This window comes from Anthonomus grandis, chromosome 15 (assembly GCF_022605725.1).
Source record: "Anthonomus grandis grandis chromosome 15, icAntGran1.3, whole genome shotgun sequence".
Lineage (NCBI taxonomy): Eukaryota > Metazoa > Arthropoda > Insecta > Coleoptera > Curculionidae > Anthonomus > Anthonomus grandis.
In genome coordinates this window covers 9,417,694-9,434,354 of record NC_065560.1, presented here as the reverse complement: position 1 = coordinate 9,434,354, position 16,661 = coordinate 9,417,694, and the positions used below count along the sequence as shown (strand labels likewise).

Here is a 16,661-nt window from a genome sequence, read left to right as displayed (position 1 = left end):
CATGTTATTTGATAAAAAGTGCGGCTTTAAGACAAATAAGAATAATTCTTAACTTTATTAAAGAGTAGTAGTAAAAAATTAACTTTTAGCATTAACTTTAACTTCTGGCATTTTGTTTCGAAAAATTGTTATACGGGTGGAAAGAAATAATGTAATGCCTATTTGTTGTCGTCATAAATGGTCATAGGAAGCTAGACAACTTCAGAGAAGTAGCTCTAGATGACTTAGAATTACAACAGACCTATTTTACACCGTCCAAGTAGCGATCTGCACACATACTGAGATGAAAAATAAAATAAGATGTTTTTCATGAAGACGACACTCGAATTTGTTGTAATCAGCCCAGATATTGGAACTCCTTTTGTGTTTTGCCAAATACTTCTGAACTCATTAAATTTGGCAATTAAAAAAGCATGTGAATGTTGAGGGTAACTGTAGAGGCTAGTGATGAAATCTAATTATTTTATTGCTACTGGTACTACAATGGTTAGAAAATGTTTTGCCGATGAGTACCCAAAATAGTTATTATATTTGGCATTTATCCTTTTTGGTTAGTGTTTTTTACGAATATAGGTTGATAATAATTTCTTGTCGAATTCTTTGCTTTAAATCATCAACATTATTTAGTCTATGTACAACTTTGGACTTCAAATAAGAAAAAAATCCAATAGAGTTATATCCGGTGACTTTGGTGGCCACTCAATCGGTTCTCTTAGTCCAATCAATTATAGATATTGTCGAACGGCGGTGGTAAAGTGAGGACGTGCCCCGTTTTGTTAAAACATATCTCGTTACTAAGTATGTCAGCCTCTTGTGGATCAGAAAATAAAACAACTAAAGCAGGGATAAGTTCAAAATGTAGCAAACTCCAAGTAGCGCTCTTGTGTACGTACCCGGTCGCCAATCATGAATATTTAAATTCGGTCTTTCTCAGATAAATGCATTTTATTAAAGTATGATGTGTGAAGTGACAACTAATATGTCAATTATACTCACAAATGCGTGACAAACTGTTATTAAGTTGGTTGCAAAATTGGAAACTGTCCGAAAATAGTAAGGTCTACTTACTTTCTAAGAAATCACATAAAAAATTAATTTTGACGTCATAGTTTCTACTTGAGACACTCTAACCAAAATTTTCATTGCAAAGAACGCATTGAATCAAATGGACAACAAATTAAATCTTTATTGCAACTAAATCTAGAATAAATTTTTATGTTTCATTAGTCTATTATATCATATTTGCCAAATCATATACTTTAGGCATATGGTTTGCTATACAAAATGTATTCAGAATATATCATAGGATTCTAAAACGTCATAATATACAGGGTGTTCTATTTAAAAAAATGAATGTTGACGTCATAGTTTCTACTTGAAGCACCCTGCATAGAAATATTTCATTTAAAAAAATGCGCAACTGACAATACTAATTGATGTGTCCAAAAAATAAAAGAAGAAAAAATGCCTGAATTTTAAATGCATTTGTGCCTTTTATCTTGAATGCACTGCATATTATATAAAAAGAATGTCATAGTATTACAATCCGATAACTTACTTCTGAAAATGTAATCACTTCAGGAACAAGTTTAAGCGCTACTCAAGCTACATAGGCCTCGTATCTATGTTTACCTGTTGATCTTATAAATATAAGTTCATCAGTTATAGTTTCCACACTAATGCAACACTAACACTAACTGATATTAATGATGAGTGTGTTTACTATTTCTATAACTATGCTCTTTGCTCTTGAAATGTTTGTTCCAGTTAAGCATGACAAATCGTCTAACTTTCCCCCCTGGTACAGTCGTGATCTACAATAATTAATTATAGAGATAAAAAACGGCACATAAAAAATATAAAACTTCCACTTTAAAAGAAGTAGTTATATTTGCTATAAATAGTACATTGCTAAAGTGAATCATGATGTAGCACAAAGTTCAAATAACTTTTGGAAACATGTAGACAACTTACGAAGATCAAACTTCTGTCCCAATAGTATGCAGCTGCATAGCAGGTTTGCTGAAGGTGGTCAGGAAGGTACCCACAGTTCCCAATTATAAATTTGGTTAAAATCTTTATTTTGATTTTATTAACATATCTCTTACTGATGCTTTTGAAGCGATTGACGGTCCAAAGCAATATTGAACAATATCGGGGTGAAAGAACCACCTTGCTTCAGGCCACCCGACACCTCAAACGAATCTGACATAATCTCACCCACTTTTACTCTACTTCTTGAGCCATTGACCCATATATTTATTAACTAGATTAGCTTTTTCGAAATTCCTTGTTCCTAGAACTATTAGAGCACACTTGTCTATCGTCACCCTACTAAATTCTCAGCATGGTTTTAAAATTTCCTTATTGTAAATATCTGGGTGGTAGATCTATTTTTACGGATTACACACTGATTCATTTAAAGCCTGTTTAAAAAAAAGGAAAGAGAAGGGGAAAATAAATAATTAGTGGGGACGCAGAAATGGATATTAAGGTTCCCCCAAGGTATCGTTGTTTATGGTTTCTGACCAAAATCAGAGTATCTTAAATTTTTTACCATTAGAGTTCCATCCTTAAGTTCTAACAGAAAAATAGTATACTTTTTTGGTTCTATTTACAAAAATAATATGATTAAAAAAATAATTCAAATCAAACATTAATAATGCAACGTCTCTTTTTAACTTTGCAAAGACAACATTCTGTCTATGTGGTCATGCTAATTTCTTCTTTTTCTCCCTCATCTCACTATGATCTCATCCTTGCATGCCTTTCTTATGTCGCTCTTTCTCACGCTGTCTCAAAGTGTCTTCCCTGAGATAGTTTTTAAGGTATTCATCACCGCTGTTCCGAGGATGCTCATTGTTTTATTCGTGGCAGTTCTATTCTCTATACCATAGGTTATAGTACCGGTCTTACACAGGACCTTACTATCAATGCGCATGTAGTAGTTTTTTCAGATGATACCTCTGAGATATCCTGAAATTGTTGTGGTGGCTTTGTTGACCTGTGGTTACCGGGTTGTTGCTGCTTAATTAGTTGCTTAAATAAAATCTTACTTACGAGTTCGTAAAAAATTTGTTGAATATGAAGGCTTTAAGTCTGCTTTAAATAAAGTGTGCTCGGGAGTTCCGCAAGGGTCTAATTTAGGCCCGCTTCTCTTTTTATTCTTAATAAACGATCTTGCCAAATTACTGTCTTGTCAGAGTTTACTGTTTGCGGTTGGTATAAAATTGTTCACAAAAATAGATACTGATGACGATTGCGAATTTCTTCAGGTAATTCTTAATAAAGTAGAGAACTGGTGCAATGTCAATAGACTATATTTAAATGTTAATAAATGCTCTATTCTCTCATTTTCTAGAAAACTGTTGCCAATCAATTTAGACTATAGAGCAAATAATGTTGTGTTAGCCAGAAAGGATGAGGCGATTGATCTGGGATTTACTTATAATGCGCAATTAAGTTTCGTCAAGCATGTAGCAAAAATGCTTTCTGACTCTGCCAAAATGTTGGGTTTTATTTATCGCAACTGTCGGCATCTTGAAAATATTAATACTTTAAAACTACTCTTCTTCTCTTACATACGCTTAAAAATAGAATACGGATCTCTAATTAGGTACCCAATTTATAGCTGATAGATGATATTGAGCGCATTCAGCGCAAGCTTATGAAGTATTTCTGGTTTAGAGAGGAATGTGTCTTTCCAGCCAGAGGTTTGATTAGTTAATTATACTTAAATAAATTTAATATTATACCCTTAGCAAAAAGAAGAGAAATTCTTTCCATAAAATTCTTATATTACCTTATTCATAACAAGATTGACTGTCCCACCCTTTTGGCTGGATTAAATTTTCGGATACCAAGAATAAACTCTAGGCATTTCAGATTATTTTATGTAAATCCCGCTAAGACTAATATTTTGTTTAAATCCCTTATTAATATAATGTGTCAGTACATAGAATGTTAAGGACTTTGATTTTCCATTTTTATACATATTTTGGTATTTTCTTTTTTCTTTCTGTTGGAAATAAATGCCTCTTTTTTTTTAATGTGTATACTCCTAGATAACACAACCTGTTCTATTGGTTTATTTTCTATTACGACTTACCGGTTTTTTGGAGACGGTCATCATACATTTTGTTTTATCAATGGGGATTGACATGTTGTATTTCTGCCACGATTATCGCATCATCAATTGGTTTGTTTTCTCATTCAGGAAAAGGTTATAAAGGATGGGCTAGGACTCTCACCCTGTCTTATTGCTGTTAGTTTGATGGTTTCCTTTCATTCTTGTAGTGTTCAGATTTCCGGTTATGTTTATAATAATTGATGCTGGGATTTATTTCTTTCTCAATATGTGCAGTATATCAGGCAGCCGTACTTCCTCGAACGCTTTTATTAGGTCAATAAAACACGCATAAGTATGGTAGCTGAATTCGATGGAATTCTCTTTTATCTGTCTCACAATAAATAGGGCATTCGTTGTCGATCTGTACAGAAATCCTTGTTGTTCATGTTTGTTTTCGATGGTGCGTATTCTAGGATACTTTTGACGATGCTGGTGAGCAGCTCCATAGTAGTGCAAAGCAGGGTTATGCCTCTGTATGTATCCGGATTGGTTTTGTCCCTCTTTTCAAATAGTACGGTGATACTTTTGTGCCACTCTGTTCCGTTAATTTTCTTTTTACCTCTTTATCTAGTTCATTGGTGATGTCGTCCATTCCCACTAACACACTAACTTCCTCCTCTGTAATCATTAATCTATTCACGATCTACTTCTCGTTTTCTTTGATTGAAGTTCTACCGTATTGTCAGTGTTGTCATATAAATTTCTAAAATATGTTTCCCACTAGTTGAGAGGTTTGTGGTCTGGATGTATTCGTTTACGGATTTCTTTCTGTTTTTGAGCATCTTCCAAACTTTCCTCTGGGTTCCATAAAGATCGTGTTCCATGTCGGTGAAGAATTTCTCCCAGCATTCTCTTTTGTTTTTTTATAGTTATTGCAGTTTTCGTCTGTTGGTGTACTGTTACATTGTAAGTAGCTTTCCTTTTTTCCTCAGCCAGCCTTTTTACCTCATGTATAAAATATAAGTTCAACAGGTTACTATAAAATAAATTGATAAACAATTAATTATGCAAATTTATGTGCGAGAAACTCACGTTAGCGCGAAGTTATTTGCTCTTTAACTGTGTGTATGAATATCTGTTGCATGTTATTGCACAGGTATTTCGACACCCAAGAAAGAAATTTGCTAAGCATGTATATTAAAAATGTTTACACTTGAATAAAAAGATAAACTGGAACAAGATTAAACGCAAAACTTAGTATTGAACTAAAATAGGTTCACTAAAAAAATCTTGTTAATATGTTTCCCTTTTGACTAAACCAGTTCTTATTGTATATGTTACGCTCAATAGTCGAATTCGGGCATTGCCCGAAAAATATACGCAATTCTAGTTTTGAGCAAGAAATATTTACCAAACCCGAAAAAAATATTTCATACGACTATTGAGCATTTTAAAATAAACAAAACTAGTTTTGCGCAGTATGAAATGAACAGAACTAGTTCTGTATATTTCTGTGTTGTCAGCACTAGTTTTGCTTATTTTGCAGCCTCCCAAACCCAGCTAAAAAGTAGGGTTATGTTTATGTTGTTGTTTTGAATTTATTTCGTTTGTGCTCGTGAAATTATAAATATCACAATTATTTTAAGTACGATATTTAACCATTTACCTCTATAAAAATGCAAGCTGAATTCGAGTTACAATTAGTTCGGTTATTGGAGGATTCAGGTACTAAAAAACATAATCTTATGGGGAAAGATCATTACCTCACTATACTTAATGATGTAAAGGAGGCAAATTTGTGCACAGCCAAATCAAAACCCCTATCTGCTAAACCTTATAGAAGAATAAAGCGTTTTGATATAATAAGTATAAGTGGCGTGGAAAAGTTAATTAAAAAACGCAAAGAAGATTCTGATGCCATACTATAATATTTTGTTTCCACGGATGAAGTGTTTCCTATCGTTCACCAGGCACATATTTCTACGGGTCATAAACGGCATAAAGGTATGTCTCGGAACAACACTAATTATTTACTAAATCTAATGTTAATATTGTACAATGCAAGTACCGCCCCATTGGCTAGACAAGCCGTTAAAAACAGCTACATATTATAAGATCCTATTGGCTGGTTTAGTTTACAAATTAGTTTGGGTTAGTTCAGATTGGTTTGATCTGGTTTGTTTTGATTTGGCGTGTCGAATAATCAAAAAAACTAACTTAAGTTAATCAAAACCATCCTGGACTAACACAAACTAATTTGTAAACTAAATCACCCAATAGGATCCTGAAATATGTAGCTGTTTTTAACGGCTTGTCTAGTCAATGGGACGGCACGCTATGGTGCGTGCGGGCGGTACTTGAGTTGTACAATATTAAATTAATTTAGTAAATATGCCTCCCGCTACCGGTATCCAAACAAATGCCAGGAAATTGTAGGATAACGACAAGAATTAACAATAACTTATAAGGTTAGTTAAAATTATTAGCAACCAATAAACTAATATTTAGGTTATTGGTTGCCTATAACGTCTTATTACCGGGATTTATTCGGATACCGGTACCGGCACGTTAGATCTCAATCTAGAATTTTTTTATAAAGCATGCACTTTGTTTCAGCATTGGAAAGAGATTTAAAGAAAAAATACGCAAACATTACTAGAGAAACTATTAACATATACCTAAAACTGTGTGAAATATGTTAACTGAAAAAAACGGCACCTAGAAAGGGAATCGTTGTTAAGCCTATATTAGGTAAACTAATGAATTTTCGGTGCCAAGTTGATCTTATTAATATGCAGACCGACCCAGATGGAGACTACAAATTCATCTGGAACTATCAAGACCATTTGACTAAATTTTGTGTTCTACGCCCAAAGAAAAGTAAAATTGCTGTAGAAACTGCCGGAAAGCTAATAGAAATTTTTTGTTTATTTGGAGCTCGTCAATAGTTCATTCTGATAATGGCCGTGAATTTTCCAATCAGGTCATTAATAATTTAAAATGCCAGTGGCCACATTTATAAATCGTTCATGGAAAACCGCGCCACTCACAGAGTCGAGGTTCTGTGGAACGGTGTAACAGAGATGTGCGAGATGCTCTTATATGTTGGATGTCCGATGAAAATACAAAACACTGGGACTGTGTTTCCTCCAGTCAAAAAAAATAGAAGCTACCACAGTGCAATTAAGCGATCCCCATACGAGGCTATGTTTGGTTGCGCTCAGAGAAATGTTTTAAAGGATACTGACTTGCCCCAAGATTTAGTTGCTTCTTTGGAAACTGAAGACGATTTCGAAAAACTGTTAAATAAAAGCAACGAACTTCAAAATAGTATAGGATCTATAGATGAAACCGAAACAGTTAAAGATGACGTGCAAGTTTCTATGATTCATAGGGAAAATATGGCAAATAGTAAAGTGCAAGTTCTTAAAGTCAACAAGGATAATATGGATTATACCGAAGTGCTACTACTTTCTATTATCGATTTAAAAAATATAGCGGATAGTGAAGTGCAGGATTTTATTCAAGGTAGAGAAAAAGGAGAAGCAGAAACTTCTAAAGTTAATATAGCCATTGAAAACACGAGAAACGAAAATGAACTTTCGTTATGTACTGTGTGTCAAAAGCCTAACAACCATCGTGGAAAATTGCTCAAAGTGCAAAGGAAAAATTCATGCTGCCTGCATTTTAAAAGTTAACAACGAATTGGAATCAGAGTCTCAATCTTTTCTTTGCCAACGTTCCTGCGATATAATTACGAATCGTGAAAACGCTAAAAGAGGTTTGGAAGTACAAGCCAATTTAATGCTCGCACAATCAAATAAAAAATTTCAACCAGCCCCAGTTCGCGACAATGTCCTTGTACGCATACCAGACATGGATCGTGGCAGATTAGCACTACGAAATGTAATGGCAGTTGTTCAATCAATTGATGATGGGTTTTACAAATTAGCAACAAAGTCTGGAATTTTACAAAAACATTTTTGTAGAAACGAGTTTCAGTTGGCTGATAATAATATTTTTATAGAGAACAACAATTTTGGCGACAAGAACGACAAAGAAATATCACTTAGAACAGCATCATCCAATATATCAGGGTCTAAACAAGGATTTATTTCATGTATGTGCATTAAAAAGTGTATTAGCAGATCATGCTCTTGTCGAAAGAAAAATGTCCTCTGTAATTCTAAATGTCATCATTCAAGCTCTTGTTTAAATAAATAATATTTTTAAATTAACTGGATACTTACCAAAGCATAATTATTTATTTGATTTTGTATTTGTTAGAATATTTTTAATTAAAATAAAATAAATTTAAATACCATTTCCAACTTTATATCTAATTTATTCCGATGCTGGCGCTAATTGAATAAAAGAAGCAAAATTAGAGCTGGTCATTTAGAAATATTCAAAACTAGTTCTGTACTAGTTTTGTTTATTTTGTAATGCTCAAAAGTCGTATAAAATATTTTTTTCGGGTTTGGGAAATTTTTCTTGCTCAAAACTAGAATTGCGATACCTAATTACCACAGGCATTTAAAGAAATGTTTTTTTAATTATAATTTTTGTTAATTAGTATACTATACACTTATGGTTTATTTTTCCTATTTTATTAAGCTACTTTGTAGCTTAGCAAACTATTAAAGTAAAAAGATGTACCTAACTTCCATTAAACACTCAGCATTCATTTGGATTCCAATTTAATGGTGCACTAGCTTATTTTCATAAGAAACCATTTAAACCTTAATAACTAACCTATATCTTTTTTAACCTTTTTTTTATTCTATAGCTCACTAATAATAAGCGAAAATTGGCAGTTTTCTATCTTTGGTCTATAATTTGTCACGTATTGATAGACAATTTGCGTTAAGTAAAATGTTATTTTTTAGAACCAATATAAACTGAAACCTTTTCACGGGGCGAGGGTGTGTTTTCTGGGATTCTCAGACGACGAGGAGAAACATATGACTGAAGTCTTGCTTGCCAATGGTGGCACAGTGACGACGATTGACGATCCGAATTGTACGCACGTGGTAAGTAATTTAATATGAAATCAAACTTTACATTTTTATTTACTAATGGCTAATCATTGTGAATCGTCTTTTACTTCTAGTGCTTGGCTCATTTATGTTTTTATCATCTTCATTTTGTGGATATTTAGAGTGTTTCAATAAGTTTTTTAAAAGTTATCGAACGTGATTGGTTTATATATAAAAATGCCTTAATAAAATTTTATTGTGCTGAAATTAACGGAGATGCCAAAGAAAGATGATGTAAGCATCGTAATTTGATATTCTGCGTATGATAATATTTAATTATCACACTTCGCTGTGCATATTTGTTGTGTAATTCAAGGGTCGTCTTTACTGTAAATATTGAATAAATAATGAAGTTATTTCTTGTTATGCGATATTTAAACTGGTAGAATCTTATGTGAAATTATGCTTTTATTTATTAAAAGAAGCAAAATATGATATTTGCTGAAAGAGTGACACAAGTTTGATGGCCTTGTATTGACTAATTATATTATTTTAGTGTTTCCTTGTGATATTATATAATGGGGTATAATGGGTTAGTAGCCTGGAATATGCATGATTATATGCTACTATTGATTTTTTCTAATTGCTATGACCCTTGTTAGTCAAAATGTTCAATTATGTGTCACTCTGCAGCAGAAATATTGACAAACTTGGAAATGCAAACTTAAAAGTTATGTTTTTGTAGTATGAATAACCTCACTATATTTATTTTAATTAAATATCATCTTGTAAATGTTCATTTTACATACTGGGCAAAAAATAAGAATATTTGAAAAAAACTGACCTTAAAAATTAACCTTTTTTTCTGACTACAAGAATATTTCAGATTTTATAAAATAAGGTTAATATCCTGTAGAAGGCCCTTGTTTTAAGGACTGCATTACATTTTATATTTTTTGAGATGCATGGGTAAGTCTTGGATTGGTTTTGGCTGCCACTGACCTAATTTACAATGTAAACGAAGATCGGTCAGTTTCGATTCTTGAACGAGCTGTATTTTGTCTTCAATCGAAGGTCTTGCTTCAAAATAAGCCACAGTGTGCTATAAGAGAGGCTGAAAGCTTGAAAGCAACAACGAATCGATTAATCTTCCCGAACACTTTCAGTTAAAGCAGCGAAGTTCTCAGCCATATGTCCAGTAGTGTAAAAAAGTACTGAACTTTCGCGATTGTCTTGCGAATGGTGCGCTTGGTAGGATGTTTTTAATGAATACTAAATATTGGTCAAAATGCACCAAAAAGTTTTCTTTGATCACTGATTTTGGAAATACAATTCCACAATTTGTAAGGGTTGCTCTAGGGCAGTAAGTTAGGCTTTAGTTAATAATTGAACCTAATTTACACTAAACTTATACACTAACAACTTCATACTTTGTGTATTCACCAATAAAAGGAAAAAATACTAAAAAACATGATACAAGTCAAGGGTAAAATTGAACAAATAAGACAGAGACTAGTTACCACATATTGAAAATATAAACTAAACAAAATGATGAAGAAATAGTCCATACTTGCAGTGGAGTCGTAGGTTAAAGAATAATAATAATAAATAGAGGGTTTTTTTGATATAGAATCAAACCATGGAGCGTATATCTAATACCAATTTTAAACCTTTTAACCCTTGATGATGGACATCACTGTGTCCGAAACATGTAGGGAATTCTAAATCAGTAAATGTTTATTTAATAAATAAAGTGGAGGGAGACTGCAGGATTTTTATTTTATTTTAAACAAAATGAGTTTAAGTTTAACGGTCAAAAATAAAATAAAGAATATATGAAAAATTAAACAAGGTTTGTCGAATGTAGGAATCAAAACGTGTTAATGCTATGCTATAAGTATGTAGCGTTTAGCGTTCACATTCTCATGTAAATTAGTAGAATGGCCTACAGATACTAGATTTAGGTTAGCCTAAGTCGTTAAAAAACAAAATCTAATGACACTAAGGCGGACAAAGGCTCTTCTTATGAAAACAGTTGATAAGTTCCAACCATTGAATAAAAATGCAACTAATCATCTCTTTACTAAGTTGAAACGAACCCTTGACCAGACTCTCATTACCTTATATGTGTAAGTTATTTCACACCAACATATATATACTATACCCTATGAATCCAAGAACTTCGTTACTCAATGAATTGCCTAAAATATATATAGCACAGACCTTTTTAATGAAACGAACTTTCCTAAAATCGTGATAGAGAATGTGATAATCTTGCTGCATATAGTACTGGAATAAAACCGTTTTAAATTTAACGGACGATTCTTCAGACAGATTGCTGGGTTGGCTATGGCGTCTTATATCTACATTCCTTAGCGAAAATTTCATGCACGCATGAACGCAAACCGCAAAAAATCAGATTCATGGCTTAACATTGGATGATTCATTTTCTTGGGAATCTCATTGTGCTGAGTTGTCGATGAAGCTCGGTAGTTTATGTTATGCCATTATGTTATACCTCAGGGTGGTAATGGTTATTTATAATGGTAATTAATCAGCTAATTTGTCTATACCACGCTATTATACACTCACGAATTTTGTACGGTATTCACTCTGGGATCGTACGTCGCATGCTCGTCGAGTATTTATTAGCCAAAAACAGATTCTTAGGTGTATTGCCAGTGTATCACCGATAACTTTCTGTAGATCTCTTTTTAGGGAATATATTTATGTATATATTTGAACTTTGCTTAAAGGTTTCTCGTTATATATAGTAACTTGTTCTAGAAATGACTTGTCCATGCCTCATAGCAGGCTACTTATTTCTAAAAAATTTTTATTAAGTATAGGTCCAAAACTATACAACAAATTACCAAATGATATAAAGATTAGCAAAACCATTTCGATATTTAAAAGAAAGTTAAAGGAATTCCTAGCCAATAAATGTTTTTATGATGTAGATAGCTATCTAGCCGATTAGGCAGTTAAGTATTATGATTTTTTTAACGATGTAATATAATGTTTTCTTTTTCTTTTTTTTTCTTTTTAATTCGACAATTTTTTTTCTTTACTTCATTAAAATTTTGAAATTGGTAGGGCAAAATAGGATCTTTTTTGTTTTAGCTGGGTACACGTTATTATGAATCGAAGCGACGTTAAGGGTTCGTTTTTTGTGCATTGTTGCGTTGATTGTTATATGTTAAAGGATTTTTTAGCTTATAAGGCCATTGAAACGAATGTCAATTTTAGTCCCATTTTACCTAAAGTGCACTTTATCATTTTGCAACTAATTACTTGTAGACAATATAACCTTATATTAAAAGGATATACAATATGTGCTTATTTTGGGTTATGGAATAAGACAAGGTACTTACTTGATTCGTAATTGCAACCAAAAATGTTTTTTGAGACAAAAAAGTCCACCAAGAACTGTTGAGGGCTATAAACATTGTTTAACAATACGATTGCATGAGAGTTTGTTGGAATAATGTAATAATAGTAAACTGTTATTGGAGTGTAGTTAGTAGCATATTTTTGTTGCGAAACATTAAGGTTATAATGTTACTCTATCTTTCTTTAACTACTAGTCCCCTTGACTTGTGCCATGTGGTATTGTTATTTGTTTTTTTCTTTTTATTACTGATGTGTATTTACTGATAAGGTATAAAGTTATAGTTCGTAATTTTAGTGTAAATTAGATTTAATTATTTACTATTTTTTACAATAGATCTGATGATGCCTAGTCCAGGCGGAACATATGTAATCCGTTGACTTGGAGTTTAATTTAAGTTAGTCTCTTTTAGAAGATATGGATCATTTCTTCAATGTTTTCAATTGATGTAGATTATGTTGTTTCAATAATTGCAGAATTACCTGCCAAAATAATGTTATATAAATATGCATCTTCTTAGATTTAGCAGTAACAAGTAAATATCAGAACATCTGTTAACAACTTTTATTTGACAAACATTGAATTATCCCTCTCTCGATCTGCCTGAAAGTAATTCCCAACATTTAATTTTTCAATTTTACGTTAGATTATATTTTTTTCTTCTTGGGCTGCCCTATCCTCTCAGGGTGTTGGGTTGGGTTGGTCTCAGTTGGTGATCACATTAGTGTTCTTCTTATCAACCTCAGTTGGTTGCAATTGAAGCCATACTCGTTCATTGTCGCAAGTTTTACCATCTATTGTTCCTTCAATTATGAGTTCTAGCATTAGAGTAAGTTGTTTTTATTTGTTCAGCAGTATTCATTATTTCTGTTTGTTTCTCCATTCGGTTTCGGACTTCGGCGTTAATAGTGGGGCTTGTACAAGGAATCCTTAGCAACCTGCGGTAGCACCACATTTCAAAGGCCTCCGTTCCCCTTTATATTGCTTCTGTTTATAATTTCATAAAGCGATGTGCAAAGAACATAACATCTCAGAATACGCAGCCTGGTTGAGTCTACACCTTAGAAAATTGAAAGGCTAGAATTAGCATTGTCGTGGAATTATGGGTAGTTTGTTTATTTGGAATATATATCTAACACCAATAAATATAATTCTAGTCTTTCAATATTCTAAGGATTACACAGCACCTTACGCATGTTAATAAATATTGCTCTCCCATTTTTCTATTCATTATCCATCATTGAGAATGCAGCCCAGATATGTCATCTTTCTAACTCTTTTTAGAGCCGCTGCAATCCTTCTTCGCTGTTGCTCATAATCACCGTATCGCAATATATTTTTAAAATAATAAAAACTTTACAATACTAAGTGCATTTTTTTGACCTTGCTTGATGGACTTTTTTAGGCATTACTGTAGCTTGGCAATTTTTAAGGGCATCCTGTTGTATAATAAATATATCCCCTTTTTAACACCTAATAACTTCATACATTTTAATTTTAAATTTATTTTTACTTCACGTGATAAAATATATGCTCATTGTTGAGTGAATAAACTCTTAACAGTTAACTTATTGAAACACTTTAAATGGCCGTGTGTGGCATACAAAAAACCCACCCGCCATGTGAATTGTAGGTGACGGAAAACTCGGAGATTTACACCGTGGTGGACCCCGCCACCACCGCACCTCTATCCCCCAGACCCGATCAGTCCCTGCTCCAATCATGTCCCAACCTGAAAACCCCCAATAATAACAGCGTGATCGATCTAATGTGCCTGGAAACGTTGCAAGAGGTCTCGAAAAATGACGATTTGGTTTCCGAAATGGATTCGATTTGCTTTGAAGACACGAGAGTTCTAGACTGTAGTACCGCATCAACGAAGAGAAAGCGAAAATTTGCCTCTCCCGAGTGTAGTAGCGTGAAAAGGAAAAAAGATAAATGTTACAGCGAAAAACGAAAGAAGGTGTCGTCTTTCTTCAAGACCCCGATAAACTACTTTTCCAACAGGAGGCGCACCATAGATGCCGCTACTTTCAATCGTTCTCTAAACGAAAGCGTCGTGTCTTCCTCGGGAGTTTTTAACGTTGAAACGATCGATAACTTAAGTGTTTGTTTGAACCCGGACGGGGACACTCCTAGGAGCAGCACGCGGAAATCGAAGAAAAACTTGTTCACACGTACTTTCAGTTCTTCCAGGTTTACCAGGTCCAAGTCGAAGAAACTTTTAATGGAGGTGGAGGCGCACCAGTTGAACGCTAGTTGTTTCCCTGACATTTCCTTGTCCGTTCCTCGTTCCTCCTTAGCAGGGGGCAGTGAGGTGACACTGCAGCAGTCGAGCAGGGTGGCAGCTGGTGTGAACGTTGCGGTACTAACTCTCATTATTTATCATTTGTGTGTATTTTGTTGGATTATTTTGTTTGGCAGTGGTTTGTACATGGGGCAAATGTAATAGGTATTGCCCGGATTATTTATTAGGTACTTATAAATGTACTGATAAAAGTTTTTCAAAAAATGCCTTTAAGCAATTCTTTGTAACGGGTTTTAACTTTTGATTTTTGTTTGGGGTATATTTTACTATATGGGTAATAAGCTATTCTTCTAAAACAGCCTAGTATTAAAATAAGTCGTTAGCCTAGAAACACTTATCTTCAAACTTTTCTTATTGTTTCTAAACGATTTTAAACATCTGACTTTAAGTTAACTTATTCTAAAATGTACCATTTTCAAGATATGACACTAAGTACGGCAATGACTCTAAAAAAATCACTTCAAATATTAAATAACTTGGTTGCTCTTCACAAACTGTTTACCTGTTCACCATTTTTTACTTAAGTATCGTATTCAGATGTATCCCATTAAAAACCCATGTTATAAGTAAAGGTCTCTTAATCTTAAATCTTCATTAACAGTGATAGTCAAACTGTAATAGATATAATACTTTGCAGTGGCGAAGCGTGAACTTTTTTTTCGGGTAGACAAACAATAAAAATCGCTAATTAGAAAAAAAATTTGTATTCCATATTATTCACTTTAGTGAAATAGGGAATGAAAGCGCATGAAAGATTAACTCAAAGAGAAAAATTATGCAGCGATATAAAAAAGAAAAAAATAATAATAGATAGCATAAAAATAAATACTACTTACAAAAAAACACAACATATATTATAAATATTACATGTATATACTTTACATAAATATTCATATTGCTTTATAAAGAAGTTCAATACGACGCGATTTACTCATAGCAAAATGGTCAATAACTTTTTCTTTAAATTGCGGGTGTCGATTGTACTCATAGATCTTTCTGAGGAGGCACTGGTCACTGATATAGTAAAAATTAGCCTCAATAATTTTATACTTTCAGAAAAAACATCATTTAAATCATTATCATAAATATAATTAAAAAATTGTAATGGTTCTAAATGTTGTTTAATATCACAAGCATATATAACTGATAGTTCATTTTCTAATTTTAATAAATTAAAAATTTTTGGATAGGTACTATCCAATTTTTGGTAAAGGTGTTTTGGAAATTTTTTTAAATAATCGGGATATTTTTCCCTATCAAAAAGATTTATAAATGATAATTTGTGAAAATCGCTAAATCGTTCCTGCAATCGAACAATAATTGTATCAATTACCTCAAATGCAACTCTTTTAAAATTCATCTTAATATTCTCAGAAATCGCGTCACCTAAAAATTCTTCACATTGGTCTACACAAGAAGGAATAGTTTAATCTTTACGTAAGTCAGATATATTTTTAATTGTTTGTTCTACTTCTTTGAAACAAATTGCAGGATTTGACAGTATTTTTGATTGCAAAATTGAGTATAAATGATTTGAAAACACGAAAATTTTATAAAAAAGACATAACGTAAGAACAAATTTAAGTTGTTTTAATATTTTGATTAAACCTATAGCCAAATTAGTACTTTCTGGATCAAATTTATCAGATCAGATCAGATCTTCTATGAATTTCATAATTTTTAATAGAGTGTGGTAGTTTCGGAAAATAGAGAATACTGACTGAGAATGGAAATTCCATCTTGTGTCAGACCCACTTGGAATACTAAAACCTGATTTTCTTAATTCATTAGTTCACTTCTTTCACATTAGTAATTCGCTTGGAACAATGTAAAAGAACTAAATTTAGTTGGTGAGCATAACAGTGTATAAACAATGCTTATGGACACATTTTTTTTATTATAGTTTGTACGCCA

The 16,661-nt window shown here is 32.8% G+C and overlaps 1 protein-coding gene across 4 annotated transcripts in view; it reads left to right on the top strand.

The window, feature by feature from the left end:
* LOC126745183 (protein ECT2) overlaps positions 1–16,661 on the top strand; it is a 93,107-nt gene that overhangs the window by 21,561 nt on the left and 54,885 nt on the right. For 3 of the 4 annotated variants that reach the window (XM_050452912.1, XM_050452911.1, XM_050452913.1), the window contains 2 exons: positions 8,959–9,102; positions 14,073–14,804. In XM_050452912.1, coding sequence (XP_050308869.1) covers positions 8,959–9,102; positions 14,073–14,804 — 876 coding nt within the window. The remainder of the gene's footprint in view (positions 1–8,958; positions 9,103–14,072; positions 14,805–16,661) is intronic. The other variant, XM_050452914.1, reaches the window with a different exon arrangement.